Raw genomic sequence first — 16,827 nt, forward strand, 5'->3', positions numbered from 1 at the left:
GTTCGACAGGCCTCTGTTCGGTTCTCATTTGCCAACACACATGAAACATAAGGTGGTATCAAATGGCAGTGATTGTTATCTACATTTTGCAAGCAGCTTTCTTTAGAAGTAAAAGTAGCAAGTCTTTCGGCTGATACCTTAACAACCAAGGTCCAGCGTCACGGTAGGCGTTGAAACGGTAAAGACCCCCTCCCACCCCCCCCAAAAAACAAAAAAAAACAGTGTTATAATTGACTAATTAAATGTCTCTGTATTCCCGAAATAATGTGTTTTACCCACGGTACATGTACATGCCGGTGGGGTTGAAAAATAATGCATTTCACACGTTAAAAGTCACAATGAGGCAAATATAAAGTATGAATAAGTCTGAAATGTAAATATAAGTAATAAGGTATCATTTTAAAACATCTATCGGGCTATGAATACTGCTTAGTGCGAGATTAAATTAATCATAAAGCCATTCTGGCTTTATGGAATTTAATCTCGCGACCAACCCGTATATATATCCCAATACATGTTTAAAAATGATACTTTATTTCTTAATTGAAGTACTTTTAGTTTCTTTTATTTACTTCAATCATTTTACAATGCTAATTGTACTGTGTATAAAGATTTGCATATTGTTACAAAACATTACAATTCGCTTTTAATTTCATGTCATTATAATTATTGGTATACATGTGTATTTGGTTAGATTAAAAAACAAAATGTTTAGATGTGAAAAACTTTATTGAGGTTAAAATGTTGACTTTTAATTAATAAAATCTTTCTGAATATTTCAAAGAACATTGAATAACATTGGGAACTAAAATATAAAAAGTGTTGCATGAAAAGATTTAATTTTCAAGCTTCATTGTGAGGCTTTATTTAAAAATGAAAGAGTTATCTATTCTGACTGAAGATCAGAGTACCTTAATATGATTAAATTTTTAAAGAAAACGTCGACTCTTTATTGGCTGATCCGGGCTTTTTTTAAATATTTTTTTTTCTTATTCATTCCCATTAGATCTGTTAATTAAAAAAAATAAACGGTTACGTGAAACACTTAAAAATATTTAAGAAATTGGGTGAAAAAGTGGGTCATGGGTCATGTAAAAAAAAATATATATATATATATATATGGACGTCACAATATGAATGTTGATTTTGTGTAACTAAGCATTGTATTTTCAAACTCCTGAAGATTGGAAATGAAACCGGTTGAGTTTATTTCGGTGTTGTGATTTATATATATATATATATATATATATATATATATATATATATATATATATATATATATATATATATATATATATATATATATATATATATATATATATATATATATATGATGCTTGCGGTGGTAACCTTCTTTGACGTGTGATATTTTGTTTGTAACCTTCCTTTCTCATGTGTTTCCTTAATTTCTGAGTGTGTATTTTTTTCCCTCAGAATAAAGGAAGTAAGAAGGTATAATTATTTGTTTTGATTTTTGATGCTTAAAGTGAAGAATAAATAGATAAATGATGGATCGAGTTCGAAATAATTTTAATTCGTACGGATAAGATGTTATATTATTTGTAACAATATGTTTGATGCATACATATGTGATTTTCAATTTCTTTGGTAAAATATGTAGTTTTTTGTTCATTTTAAGTATTGCATTGTTCTTGTATTCAAAATATTTCACAATGTAAACAATCTTGTAGAACACGAGAAGTTGGACAAATTATCAAAACAGCAAAAATGGTAAGTATTGGATGCTTTTTTGATGTTACATAACATAACATTTTGATAGGGACACAATCTGTAATTTCGAATAAGATGCACTTATGACGTACTATTAAAAATAATGCATTTTAATTGGTGTTCTGGAAATTAGTAATTGAAAATTACTTGTTTTATTTGATCTATAGAAAAAAAATACTGCAAATCTCTTTCTCCATCCAAGGATATTGATGCTATTAGCTTATAATTATGATCAGATTTATAGAAAGATCTTAGACCGGAGTTCCTTTGAATGTGTAACGCTTACTCAAATTATTTCCTGTTTATATATAAATGTCAGTAAGTTCCTTGGTTCATTTATGATAAGTTAAAGGGGTTGTCAAAGATGGGTTTGTCTTTTATTTACTCTCCCTTTTGCAAATTTTGTATTATCAAAATGTAGTTTTTGATGTTTTACTTTTTGAATTTGAAAAAATTCTAAACTTTTACCAGGAATTATTATTTCAAAACAACATAACCATTACAAGTCCTTTAATGAACTTCGTATCATATAATACGAAATGAATGCATTTTTCTCGGTAATCGCCAAAAGGACCGAGTTTCCTTTCATCTTCTTCCTTTGAATTATGGAGAAATAATTATTTGGTGAGATCTAGAGGAAGATAATTATCAATACAAATGTAGGAGATTGTATTATATGGTCTCATATATCTATTAAATTTAATTCTTCAGCCTCTGTGGGATATCAAATGCGTTTATACGTGATCAACTGAATCATTTGGTACATGAAAAAGAAAGTAATAGTATTACAGTTTGACTACATGTAGTAACTAATTTAAAACTTAATTTAAATTCCTTGATATTGGTTTTTAACTCACAAGGCAGCAGTGCCAAATGAGTATATGGAGCCCAGCATACATTACACCGGCACATCACATGAATCAAAAGTAAGTCATGATTATAAAGAGGGTGTTGCAGTTCTTTTGTTTTTACCCAATAAAGTTTTGCAGATGATACAATATTTAAATTGGCCTAAACATGCTAAAGAAAACGAAGTTAAGCTTTTTTTCAGATACAACGGTATATAAAACACTAAGTGCAATATAGATATAAAATACCTATATTGAAATATTAATAATTATTATCCATAAAGTTAAAAATGAATGAATTCGTACTTTTTATAAAGAATCTCATTGTCTAATAATGCTAATTCTTTGAAATAGAATTCTGAAAAACTGAAACAAATTATGAAAAAAAATCTTTCAAAAATAAAAGGAGGTGCACATTAAAAATAGCGTTGGGATTAGTAAATTTGTAAATTTATTAGTACGTACATGAACATTGCAAAAGTTTGTTAAGTTTTATTTTTTCTATATAACAGTGACGTTTTAACGAAATGTAATGTATTTTATATTAACCGAAGCTCAGATTATATTTGTTTACGCTTATCCAAGCGACCTTATTTTTATGCGCCGAACCTTTTGTTTATTGTAAAATCCGGAAAATGAATATTATTGTTTATAGATCGTAAGGACACGTCTTAGTAGCGTTTATTAAACTTTTAGAAAGCTGGTTGAAAACAAAAAATATGATACGGAAACGAGAGCTTCAAAGGATGCCTTTAAAAATCATCAAAAATTAAAAACAAAATATTACTTACCAACCCTTCTTTCTATTGGCATAAAATGTGAAGATAATGACCACTGGCCATGCTCAACTAAGACATGTATTCAAATAAATCATATAATTTTATTTCTTTTTATTTAAAAGGGAGATGATCACAGATATGAAGAGGTAAATCCTAAAGAAACAAAACGTTTTCAGTTTATGAATCTATTTTATTTAATGTTTACTAAGTTTTTAAAATATTTTTGTCATAACTTCTCATTAACAAGTCATTATTAATAATAAAGCTTTGGGGTCAGCCAACAAAAACAAGAAAGGTAGAACAAATTAGCATTGAGCATCCCACCACATCAAGGAGATCTTTGAAGCATGTTTTGGCTGTTCTTCTATTTATCATTCTTGTATGCGGACTTGCCACGACATGTGCATTATATGGTCTCGAGAAAAGAAAACCTGAAGGTAATCAACCCTGTCACTTCTATATCTCCAATAGTTTATAATTCTTTTTCCAAAGAAATTGTAACTGAAGTATGTCTACTTTAACAAGTTTCATCTCAAACAATTAAGGTACCTTACCGTGTATTTTTGGAAGATTCCAGAGGATAATATACTAATAATAATCGTACTGGCAATTACTAGCATGGCCAATAGGACATATCTTTGGTGTCTTAATCTACTTCAACATTTTAAAACAGTTTAAAAATCTCAAGATCATGATAAGTAAAATGAATTTGTTGTATATTATGAGGAGATACACAAAAACATATTCGAGAAACGTGTTGAATTATATTGATCCAGGAATCCTTTACACTACTGACAAAGAGAGCAAAAAAAAAATTCAGATTGATACGAAACTATTCTTAAATATTGATTAAAGGTAGTTTAAAAAGATAAACACTGGGGCTGAATGGGGCTAAAATGGGAAAGAATTTAATATTAAATGTATACAGGAAAAACAATCTTACAAAAATATAAAAGTGTATACTTTCATTCAACATGACTAAGTACAAGAAGACCCTTGAGTTATAATAAGCCTATACTGTGGTGAAGTAAGACATTTGCCTGGCTATGAGAGGCGTTTATTGAAGAATTTGCTTATTATGATGCAACTTCTAAAGATCTAACATTAATTTCTAGAAACTTTCGTATGAATTTCCCAAAAAGGAAAAACTTACTAAATCATTGTTATAAGATAATGACTTCATTCGAAACATGAACTTACAGAATAGTAACAAAAACAATTGAAACAATCGAAAAATACATTTTAAAATGACTCATGTGAGTGTCGGAGTTTAATTTGAATATGCATTTATTCCCTGATTACATAATTTGAATAAAAGACATTTCGTTAAATTTGTGTGTTTTTGTTAAAAGTATTATGGACTTCTTTATTAAATTTATGAAAGATAAGTTTTTTACCTTAATAACATTTGAAACATAGATATTCACTTATTTGTGTTACAGAAAACCAACAATGTAAGGCTTTGGCTGAGGATAAATTTTCAAACGACCCTTGCAGAGGCCAGAAACTGAAATCAACAAGCCATAGGAATAAAGAGTTAGGTGAGAAATGTATTAATTTTTTTTCCTCTTGAAGATTAATATATTTCTTTTCTTCTAAACATATTAGATGTAACTATTGCAGGAAGCAGAGGATATAGTTTTCTAGTCAGCTTTTTCAAAAGTCACGGAAGTAAAACAAACCGAACAATCTTTGTAACATCAGAAACTGATTTCAATTTAACATTTTCATTGCCAGAGACTCAAAGTTCGAGTCTGATATCAATTTCTAGTCGTAGAAGTGGAAACATTACCATGAAGAAGTTAAATGTACACTATTCTCTTGTTCCTTCTTATTTTACCCCTGAATACAAAGGTATCATCATCAACACTTCAGTCCCGTCATCTGTATTGACTCACCATAGTTATCAAACATCTTCAGATACTACAACCGTATTTCCAATCGACAACCTTTCAACATTCTACATTATATCAACATCGACACCGGCAAATTCAAAATAAGGTAGTGGAAGTCATTTCACAATTGCTTCTATGAAAGAGAACACTCTTGTTACAATTAAGTTTGCTGCAGATCATGACGTAAATATATTTATCCAAGAGAGAAATTATGGAAGAGGTGACATATTCCATATCATTTTGAACAAGTATCAAACATTCCAAATCGGTATTAAAGCCGACATGACAGGAACAACGATTAATTCTTCAAATCCTATCGCTATCTTTGCGGGAAATAGGTGCAATTATGTTGGATATTATGGATTTTGTAATATGCTTATAGAAATGGTAGCACCAGCTGACAAACTCGACAATGTTTTTATTGTCCCACCAAATATTCATAGATACCAATCGCTTGTACGCTTTAACGACTGTTAAAAGTAATATCAAATATACGACTGAAAAAATCAAAACTAGGACTACTGTTTTGAAAAACCAATATGTTGAATTTTCTGTCGGCGAACACGAAATAGGTGTTATACATTCTAACAAACCTGTCTTAGTTAACAGTTTTGCAGGGGCTTCAAGTAAGGATAGAGTATATGGTGATCCATATATGATAACAGTACCTGGAATAAATCAGTATCTCAATAAATACATAAATTTCGTACCGGACGGATTTAATTTTAACTTTGCTACTTTTATGATTAGAAACAGTTCTTTAGAAAATCTTCAAATAAACGGTACGAAAATCGATGTAGACAGATGCCTTTTTCATTCCTCAGTTCTCGTTGGGACAGCCCTTTACAGCGTTTGTACTGTAAGTGTTCCAAGTGGAGTCATTGCTGTTAAAACTTCAGATGGGACTCGATTTGGTTTTATCGTTACCGGTCAATGAAAAAATGATGGTCATGGCTACACTGGAAATGCACTGTTAACCACAACATGTGGGACATAACAAAATTGCGACAAAATCGTAGTAAGATGATTACATGTATCTATATAAAATCTGAACAAAATGTGTAATAGATTTGTCTTCGAATATTCAGCTTTCGATTATTTTTGAAAGGAAGACCAATTTTAAACAGCATCACATTTTCTGTTTTTATAACTTCATAACTTATGTGGAGCTAATAAAAAACTTGAATGTTTCTCATTCACACAGATGAGAAAAAAATTGATTGTACATTTTTTTGTTCCTGTTTTAAAATTTATTGCTCATAAAGAGACGTTTGCGTGTGCCTTTAAATTTGGACTCGACCGTCAAGGCCACTGAACAGCAAGACTTCATCATACCGAATCCTACCATAACATTCAGCGTCGTTTTTACGATGTCATCCGATATACCCCGATATACTTTAACTTCTTAGTGCGCATCGCTTGGTGAAGGAACATATGCTTCCTAATTTTAATGGATTTAGGTCAGTTGCAGTGGTGATTCTTTGGTTCAAAGAGAATTAAAGCGCTTACAAACGGAGCTACAGAGGCTGCCAAATGAAAAAAAGAGAAGACTGGCAATGAGAGACCCTGTATATAAACGCGTATTTCTAGAACTAAAAAATGTGCTAGATTTGTAGTAACTTAGCTGTTCATAACATTGCTGAAACTTTGTTCTGTGCATATTAGTTTTTCCACTTACAGTAATTTTAGTTATATAATTTTAGTGCAGTAATCTTTGCGTTCGAAGAAATTATCTTCCATTTTAAGGTTTTGTTTTGCATTTAAGACAATGATACGGTTCTTTAATTAGACATCAATCATCTAAAAACTAATTACTGCTAGCATTGGACAATTTATAGAACAGTTTGTATTGATTTTAAAGAAGTTCTTTTGCGTTTGATTGCAATTATTGTTACGTTTAAGGTAAGTCACTCGTCAACTTTTTAGAAAAGTTCACGCAGAAGCTTTTACTGCAAAACTACTTATTAAAATTCAATTTTTATAACATATTTAAATTCAACAATGTAAATTTTTTAACATTCAATGAAAAAACTGCTCAAAAATCTACAAATTTGCAAAATTTATGAGGGACTATTTCTTTTGGCGTGAAAAATATTTAGCAGAAAATTCTGCAAACTGCAAATTTATAAAATTTAATGTAATGGAAATTTAGCCTCACATACTTGAAACTGGGAAAATATTTTCCTTTTTAAATTGCTAAAAATATTTAATATAGGTCTTAATTTATATTTTAGACTAAGTTTTACACCTTCCCTCAACAAACTTTTCCAAAAAATGAAAATATATAAAAGAAGTTAAGATCAAATTTACACCATTTTTTGCCTGAAATCACATATTTTGACAAATATTTCAAAATTAACATCTTTGAAGAAACCTTTTTATATCATTATTTCAAAATATACTTGACACTGATCAGCACTTAATTAAAAAGTTTGATATAAGAACTTTTTTTTATTGCCTATTAAGTTTTTTAATACCCCAAATATGTTATTTTTTAGTGCAAAAAGGTCACACTCTAATTTACGCGCATTAATTTGCAAGATTTGTTTAATGATAAATACTATTCAAACTATTTTACGTAAAATAAGATTATATTTATTGCCATGCTTACATCTGATCAAATATAATAAGGGTTAAAGTAATTAACCAAAGAGATTAAATTTAAGTGCAAAAAGGTTGTTAAATGTAGTAGATCAGTAGGATGCACACTGACCCCCTATTTTCTTTGCGATTTTGAGTTACACTTTATGAGTACTTATCCAAAATATACTTCTCAAAAAATCCTTGATATAACAAATTTCAGGAGTGACTTACCTTAAATGCAAAACCCTTTGCGAGTAATCGCAAGCATTTCAACCCAAAGGTTCTTATTGTGTTTAAAGGCAAAACGCACACCGTTAAATGCAGGATTATTTTCATTTCAACCCCAAACATTACGTTTAAACGCAAAGGTTTGGGTCAATACGCAAAGTTTTGCATTTAGACGGAACGTTATGCAATTAAACAAATTCTTTTGTTTGTAAGAACATACTCAAAATACTTCTAAACTTAATTTTCCTATTCCCTGTTTAATTAAAAAGTCCCTTTTACTGAACGACATATTTGCAATTTAATGATGCTTAAGAAAAAAAACTGTTAATGTTTCCTGATACTGTAAACCAACTTTTATTTGCGTCAACTTTAATTCACCTTTCTTCAGTTTGAAATCAATCCGCGACAACCAATTTTCGCAACTGAGGACATTATTTACAAATACAAAGCAAAATAAATGGTTTGCGTTGATTTATATTTGCGAGTTAAAGTAAATCTCGAAATTGAATATTTCTCGCACATGCATAAAATTTTGTTACAGTACTTTGTGCAAGAACATCTTATGGGATATCATTTAAAGTTAAGAATCTTGTAGAAAATTATCAAGGAAGAAATGGTACATTGTAGAATTTGTTTACACGTACGTAGCATGCATCTTTGAAAGTAAGGTATTTTTGTTCAAACACAATAATTTTTGCGAATTAGTGTGTGTTATTTTGCATTTGAACGCAAAATTATCGCAATTAAACAAAATCGTTCACTTATGAAAGCAAAGATCACTGCGGTTAAACGCAATGTGTTGTGTATATACATATATACTCAAATAATTATTTCTTTTATTATGATGGTCGGATGCGTCGGTCAGATTCTGCAATGCACCATGTTGAAACTCTTGAATTCGCGTATGCAGAGTTTGCAATTGAAACATCTGTTTTGGTTTGAAAAAGCCAATCCTGTGTTTGCCTAGACTTGTGCATGAATCGGCTTTGATTTATTATATAACGGCAAATTTTCTTTTTCCAAACATATAATATTAAATGATTCACTGTACAGTGCCAACTGGCTACATTTTCATACATTATGTAAATGACAAAATGAAATGCGTGATTAATATAACACAAAACTGCAAAATTTATTTATAGACCTTGAGTGAGATTTGTTTCCATAAATAAAAATTCTGCGATGCAATCATACATGACTGGCGTTTTATTTATAAACAGAAAAATTTGAAAAGCTGTGAAAAAAATTATAAGTACGTTAAAAGTTGGCAAAAATCAAAGCACTTTGAAAAAAAAATCGAAGTGTGTCTGAGTGTACATCAATGTTTTTTGAGAAAATTCGGATAGATAAAGCAGAGAGCTACAGGTCCAGGCGTTCTAAAAACCTTCGATTTACGCCGACGATTTTTTGTCGCTACTTTATGTATTTATTTCGTGTAGTTTAAGCTTTCTGTAGCTTTTAGAATGGTATCATATAATTAATCATATATTTAACTCTTTGATACTTTATTTACCCTTTAACGGTCCTAAACAGTCCTGTAAATAGTTTTGTAATGTCGGTTTAGAAGAGTTTCATTTTGACGTCCGTAACAAGCCATTTGTTAGCGTTGAAAGGTAAGTAAATTATCAGGAATTGAAGTTAAATGTATAATTACTTATCATTTTTAAAGCTGGGGAAAGTATAAAATACAGGAAAAACTACCCGAAGTGAGCGACAAAAAATCGTCGGCGTAAATCGAAGGTTTTTACAACGCATGGAGCTGTAGCTCTCTACAATAGCTAGAATCTACGCTACCCCAAGATGCTTCTACCTAAGTTTCACCCTTCCTGGCCCATTGGTCATGTTGGTTCTTGAGAAGAAAATTTTTTCTTTATATTTCTATGTAAAAATCGGATTCCCTTTTGTGGCCCCGCCCTACCCCGGGGGTCTTGATTTTAACAATTTAAAATTTACACTACCCAAAGATGATTTCACATATGTTTCAGCTATCCTCGCTCACTGGTTCTTAAGAAGAATATTCTTAAAGATTATATCTATGTATTTCTATGTAAAACCTGGATTTCCTATTGTGGCCCGCCCTACCCCAGGGGTCATAATTTGAACAATTAAGAATCTACACAACTCCAAGATGTTTTCACATAAGTTTCAGCTTTTCTGGCCCAGTGGTTTTTGAGAAGAAGATATCTAAAAATTTTCCTTTATATTTCTATGTAAAATTTTGATTTTCTATTGTGGTCCCGCCCTACCCCAGGGGGTCATGATTTTTACAATTTAAAATTTACACTATCCCAGGATGCTTCCATATAAGTTTCTGCTTTTCTTGCCCAGTGGTTCTTGAGGAGCAGATTTTCAAAGATTTTTCCTTATATTTCTATGTAAAACTTCGATTTCCTATTTTGGCCCCGCCCTACACCCAGGGGTCATGATTTAAACAATTTAGAATCTACACTACCCCAGAATGCTTCCACATAAGTTTCAGCTTTTCCTGGCCCAGTGGTTCTTATGAAGATTTTTTAATGATCCCAACCTATTTTTGTCCTTTCTTGATTATCTCTCCTTGGAAGGAGACCTTGCCCTTTATTTTAATAATTTAAACTACCAATCCCCCAGAATTGCTTTGTACCAAGTTTGGTTAAAATTGGCCCAGTGGTTCTTGAGAAGAAGTTGAAAATGTTAAAAGTTTAAAGACGGACGGACAGACGGACGGACGGACGGACGGACGGACTAAGGACAAAATGTGATCAGAAAAGCTCACCTGAGCCGAAGGCTCAAGTGAGCTTTTCTGATCACATTTTGACAAAAAGAGAAATAATCTTTCCTAACAAATAAAAATAACGCACCTTATTGTATTGTAAAAGAAATGCTCAGTGGGCATATTACTGAATAACAGCCAATTGAGTAAACTTTTGCCAAAGTAAAGTTGCAAAATATATTAAAGTCAAAAGTAAATGTACAATGCATATTAAATATTTATCCATAATGCTTAATACCAATCTATTTATTGTAAAAAAAAAAGTACATCATCTATCAAAATTATGCTTCTAAATACTTATCAAATATCTATGAAAAGCCCGTTATGTTGTGTTGGAAGATTATTTTATTTTAATAAAAAAAAATAATTTGGACTCCATTCTGTCGCATTTACAGTAAATTGCAAATCCTAAATGAGGTCATCAACGAAATGTTATAAAACCAGGTTCAAACAATTATTTGTTATACCAGGTATAAGAAATTTGCATGGATAATGACTACTTTAAGACGTGCACACTGTTTTCAAAGTGCGTTGGTATAGTCAATATTAACGCACTTTGAAAATAAAAAAAATTTAAAGTGCGTTTACTTGGTCCAAATTTCTTTATCTATTAGAAAAGCATTTAATTATGATAATTTCAAGTATTCGTTGCTTGAGATTTAGATTTAGATCGCCTGAAGAAATTCAGTACAATTAAAAATATATAAACCTCTAAGTTGTTTTTTAGTAATATTTTGGTCTAAAACTCCGTTTCCGACATTTAGGCAAGTCATAGAAAGATTTTTTTTCCGGAAAACAGAATGTATGTTATAAACAATACCGTCGATTATAGTTGAACAAATTCAGTCTTTTTATACCAAATACCGTATAAGTAGACATTTTAGCGAGGATTTAATTTTGGCATTATTAGCGAAGGTACTGAGATAGCTAAAATTACATCTCGCTAAAATTTAATACCGTTTTATTTGTAAAAGGTTCCTTAATGAACATTTTATAATCGTTAAAATTACATTTCGCTAAAAATTAAATACCAGTTTTTAAGGCCAAATTGCTACATTTGTGTCTCGCTAAAATTTCCACTTATACGGTAGTTTATGTGTTCTTGGATTATGCATAAAATGCAAGCATTCAAAACTTTTGATCGTTTTATTCATATCTTTAGCATACGTTCCTTGTTTTATTTTCTGATTTAAAATTTGATTGAAATGAGGTTGAACACCATAGCATTGATTTGAAATCGTCAAGCAATTCTAGCAAAATGTTCAAACGACTGCTTAGCGGGTCAATGCCAAATTCCTCTAGAATATCTGCAAAAAATACATGTGACTTATAGGCGGACTCATACGGGAGTTTATACAGTATTCCCTCTCCCCACAGCATTTAATTTATATTTGATTATCTAAATTTATCAAAACAAAATCAATCAATCTGAGAGCTTAAAACCATGTTTGCTCTGCTCCTATTTTGTATTGTTTTATGGACTTTTGATCTTGAAAACCATTCGTTATCTCCATATGTTTCATGAAAAAGAGCACTGGCTACTCATTATTTATACTAAATATAATTATTCTTATACATTTCTAGACGTCTTAACCATTTAAAGGAATTTGTTCTTGAAACTTTTGTTTTGGTATATAGATTTGCGTTACGATGTAACAAATATATGTTTTTTCTTTCTGATTATTATTATTATCTAAAAATCTAATATTTCTACCAAATTAATTTATCTAATTTTTTTCTTTTTCTTAATCATAGTCACACACACATACATATCTTTGGGAAAAAAATAAACGTAAAGTGCATACATATCGAAATAATATGTAAATACGCGCCAAAGAAATACACACGCTAGCTCTCGATTCCCGCCTACATATTCTGAAAAAGTTTTGGATATGAATATGTTTCTTAAATCTTTTCCTATGTTTTATGCAAATGAAATTGAGCATACATATTCGTAATTTAAATATACTGTTTCAGTTGTAAAGCACTTGGAACTTGCAAAAAATAAGCACTTTTATTGTTTTGTTTTTTTTTTTTTTTTTTTTTTTTTTTGTCTAAACATATCCCCCCGTAAAAAATTAAAAGCCTTGGTATGAATTTGTGAAATGATAGTCCATATCACCTGTAAAAAGGAATTTTCGTTTCGCTTCACGGTGAGGGTAAATGTTTTTAAAATATTTTCCGTTTTCCGTTGATTTCTATAGTGAAAAACGAGTTTTACCAAAATTTTAGAAGTATTGCTTGTTGTTCTCCCAAATTAGAAAGGTTTTATGAAAATCCATATCAATTTCAAAATGTGTATTAAAATTTATTCGAATATTTTACTTTTGAAAAATTGACTTTGAGGTAGGCTGGAGAACAGTATTATCTTTGGCAGTTCTTTGAAAATGTTACAAATTATATTACATTTTACATTATACAATATACTATTATGACATACATATTTAGAAAAACAATAACTGGTTCATTAATTCTCTGATTGTTTCCTTTCTAATTATAAAGAACTTCATATAGTATTGATCCTTAAATTTGATGTTGTAGATGTAATAACATTTTATTATATGATTGAATAATTTCCATCTCTCTGATTGGCTGAGATCCAACTATGTTAGAAAAATACTACATTGTATTGACCTGCACGTGACGTTCCAGGTGAATACAAGTATTTTTTTCCTGTACATTAATCTAAAAATAGATCGGGAAATTCCAAATTGATACAAAATGTTTTGAAAAGCTATTTAAATGACTACGACTTTTTTTATGTGAACAAAACATAAGCGAATATATATATTCGGGTGAGGGTGATAAGAAGGGATGCAAGCATCCCCCCTCCAAGACTTACTGAACAACAATTTTTACTTTTTGGCAGTCATCTTTCCCTGATAACACTCCTTTCAAAATCTATCCTATAAAAAAAGACCGGTATTATATATTTTTTTTATGGCAACTAAAATTGATATAAAACATTTCAAATTGGTGCGACTGTGTTGTAAGGTTTTTTTACAATTCAATTCTGCTTCCCTCTTGTATTTGGCTAGGACGTAATTAAATGCAAACAAGTAATAAGCTGTATCATTTTATCAGTGAATCATATAATAAAACAATCATTGCTTTTTTTCGGTCAATTAAATGATTTAGCCGTCTTCGAAGTACAATATTCACCTCGCCCTTCGGGCTTGGTAAATATTGTACTCCTCAGATGGATAAGTCATTGTATCGACCTAAAAAAAAACAGCAATAATTTTATAATATACACATTTAAACTAGTGCTTTGATAAAATACATTGATTAATATTTGCTTATTTTTTTCTAGATCTTTCGAATCTTTGTATTACGTGCAAAAATAAAAACTCGGATAGGATATCACTTTCCTAATAAATACGTATATAGAATTGCTACTTCTGAATCACTATTCTGGCTCGTCATATCTTTCTTCCGAACTAATGAAATAGTCATCAAAAAACTGAAATAAATATTCAAACGTTGGTCTTGTAATGGGATCTGTGCGCCAACATTTTGTCATTACGTCGTAGTAAGGATCTGGGCACTGAATGTATGAACTTGTTAGTATCTTCATACGGTAACCTTTTTGAACTTTTCCAATAACATTACGTCCAGTTATAGCTAAAATGTAGAGTAAAACATAATTTGTTTTATTTTTCTAATATGATGATTTAAAAAAAAACTAGAACCGTCCAAACGGGAAAAAATACCCCCGCTGGGTTTTTCAAAAGTAAGTTTTTCCATAATAAAGATATGTATCAAACACGAATTCTGAAATTTTTCTTCCAGTGACCTTGAACTTCCCCAAATGACCTTGGGTCAAGCTCATGACACACCCTTGTGTCATGGGCAATCTTTGTGTGAAATGAGAACCTACCAAATTTATCTATAAGAAAGATATGGACTAGACACGAATTATGAAATTTTCCTTCCAGTGACCTTGAACTTCCCCAAATGACCTTGGGTCAAGGTCAGGACACACCCTTGGGTCATGGGCAATCTTTGTTTGAAATGAGAACCTACCAAGTTTATCCATAAGAAAGATATGGACTAGACACGAATTATGAAATTTTTCTTCCAGTGACCTTGAACTTCCCCAAATGACCTTGGGTCAAGGTCATGACACACCCTTAGGTCATGGGCAATCTTAGTGTGGAGTAGTAGATTCTAATGTCCCTCTGTAAGAAAGATATGGACCGGATACGATTGCACAGACAGACGACAGACAGACAGACAGCTAGACGGACGGACGGACAGACAGACAGATGGACAGACGGACAGACAGACAGACAGACAGACGGACAGACAGACAGACGGACAAGGTGATTCCTATATACCCCCCAAACTTCGTTTGCGGGGGGTATAAAAATAATGGTGGAAATAAATTGGGATTTTTTAATTTGTAATAGTTAGTTATTTTTCAGAATCTTAATAGTAGGATGTCCGATTCGAAGAGAAAATATCCACTAACTTGGTCATTGTTTCTGGCTTACAGTTACAAAGAAAATCTTTAGAATAAAGCTCTTACCAATAATAATGTATTGTTAAGTGAGCAAAATTGACTAATCACTGAGAATGCAAATTTATATTGAATGTACGAAGATCAAAAATTGCATACATATTTAACAAAAACAATATTTTTAAAAATGAAGCAATCCTTATGGTGTTTCCATTGTTTCGAATACTTGTAATAATTGTAAAAATCGGTCACATTATCATGGAAACTGATAAAACTCTTTCGCTCATTCACTACATTTCATTAATAAAAAACATTCCAATAATTGATCTTCAGTTTAAGTTTTAACGTCTCTTGAAATAACGCAGCACTTTCAGTAGTAGCAAAATATACTAAAGAGATCCCTTGAGACTAATTTTATCTGTTTATATATATACGATGTATATATATTCATGAATATACATGTATACAGTATTTATCTATTTAATTAACAAACACTTTGTCAAGGAAACTTTTGATGCCCCAAAATCACGTCATTTTTCTGTATACATATACAACACAATAAATCTCAGGGAGGTGTTATATGGATTCATAAAACCACATGTGTGATGATCCGTAAAAGCTTAGTGGATCACGGCGTCACGTGATTGTGAGAAATTTACAGTAAACTTGGGTGAATACTAATACCAAATATTATAGCGTACGTGAATAATATATACACCTAAATTTTCAGGAAGAACATTCAACAAATGATTTGAAATGAATTGAATTGCAATCGTGATTTTTGAAAAAAAAAGGTCTCTCTCTCTCTCTCTCTCTCTCTCTCTCTCTCTCTCTCTCTCTCTCTCTCTCTCTCTCTCTTTAAAAAAAATCTTACTGGGATATGGTTCATCGCCAAAAGTGATTATTTCATAAAGTAAAACACCATAGGCCCAGACGTCAGATTTTACAGAAAGTTCTTTATGGTCAGGTATTTCCGGAGCCATCCATTTTATTGTAGTCCTCACTTTTCCTGAATATAAATATAATTTTTTTTTAAATCTGGACATTATTCCATAGCTTTAGGAGTTATTCTCCCATATTTTCATGAAAATAAAATATTTATTTTCTTAAATCCCTTATTATTCTTTTGCTTTTTTCCCATCAAATTGAAACTAGGTCATATTGAAAAGATTGAACATATATAAGCTTTAGCCTGACAATAAATTAAGCAGGTCGCGTGGAAAGTTAAGGAAAAAGCTAATTTCAGCGAATTTAAACTGAAAAGACGATTTTTCCCATTAAAATGTATGAATATTTATATAGTCGTGATCTATTTCATTATCATTATTGTTGCAATGATACATGTAAATCTTCAAATAAATCCCGTCGTTATCCTTTTTTCTTTAAGTTCCAGTAAAAAATATCTTAAAAGTAAAATAAAAATTGCTTTAAAATCTTAAATAATTAAATGCTTTTACCAAATTTGACCAAAACACACAAATCTTTATTGTTATTTTGCCATATACATGTAACTTTATTTGATGATATAAAATACTCATTTAAATATCAA

At 30.7% G+C, this 16,827-nt stretch overlaps 2 protein-coding genes across 2 annotated transcripts in view; both read left to right on the forward strand.

Annotated features, from left to right (window-relative positions):
• Positions 1-1,374: 1,374 nt before the first annotated feature.
• Positions 1,375-16,827, forward strand: part of LOC134275827 (collectin-11-like) — a 61,538-nt gene continuing 46,085 nt past the window's right edge. The window contains exons 1-3 of the mRNA XM_062758120.1: positions 1,375-1,452; positions 1,692-1,731; positions 2,592-2,657. Of these exons, the coding sequence (XP_062614104.1) occupies positions 1,729-1,731; positions 2,592-2,657 (69 nt within the window). The 5' untranslated portion in view covers positions 1,375-1,452; positions 1,692-1,728. The remainder of the gene's footprint in view (positions 1,453-1,691; positions 1,732-2,591; positions 2,658-16,827) is intronic.
• On the forward strand, positions 3,045-6,571 carry LOC134275820 (uncharacterized). The gene is made up of 5 exons (XM_062758112.1): positions 3,045-3,059; positions 3,481-3,504; positions 3,624-3,795; positions 4,801-4,899; positions 4,982-6,571. The coding sequence occupies exons 1-5, from the start codon at positions 3,045-3,047 to the stop codon at positions 5,356-5,358; spliced, it is 687 nt and encodes a 228-aa protein (XP_062614096.1). The 3' UTR covers positions 5,359-6,571.

This window comes from Saccostrea cucullata, unplaced genomic scaffold (genome assembly GCF_032062105.1).
Source record: "Saccostrea cucullata isolate Sc308-1 unplaced genomic scaffold, CSIRO_AGI_Scuc_v1 ctg1310, whole genome shotgun sequence".
NCBI classification, from domain to species: domain Eukaryota; kingdom Metazoa; phylum Mollusca; class Bivalvia; order Ostreida; family Ostreidae; genus Saccostrea; species Saccostrea cuccullata.

Bases quoted from the DNA above. Each gene is read 5' to 3' on its own strand.
- LOC134275820 (XM_062758112.1), top strand. The intron at 3,505-3,623 runs GTAAATCCTAAA...TTAATAATAAAG, and splicing joins ATGATCACAGATATGAAGAG to CTTTGGGGTCAGCCAACAAA. The intron at 4,900-4,981 runs GTGAGAAATGTA...TAACTATTGCAG, and splicing joins CCATAGGAATAAAGAGTTAG to GAAGCAGAGGATATAGTTTT.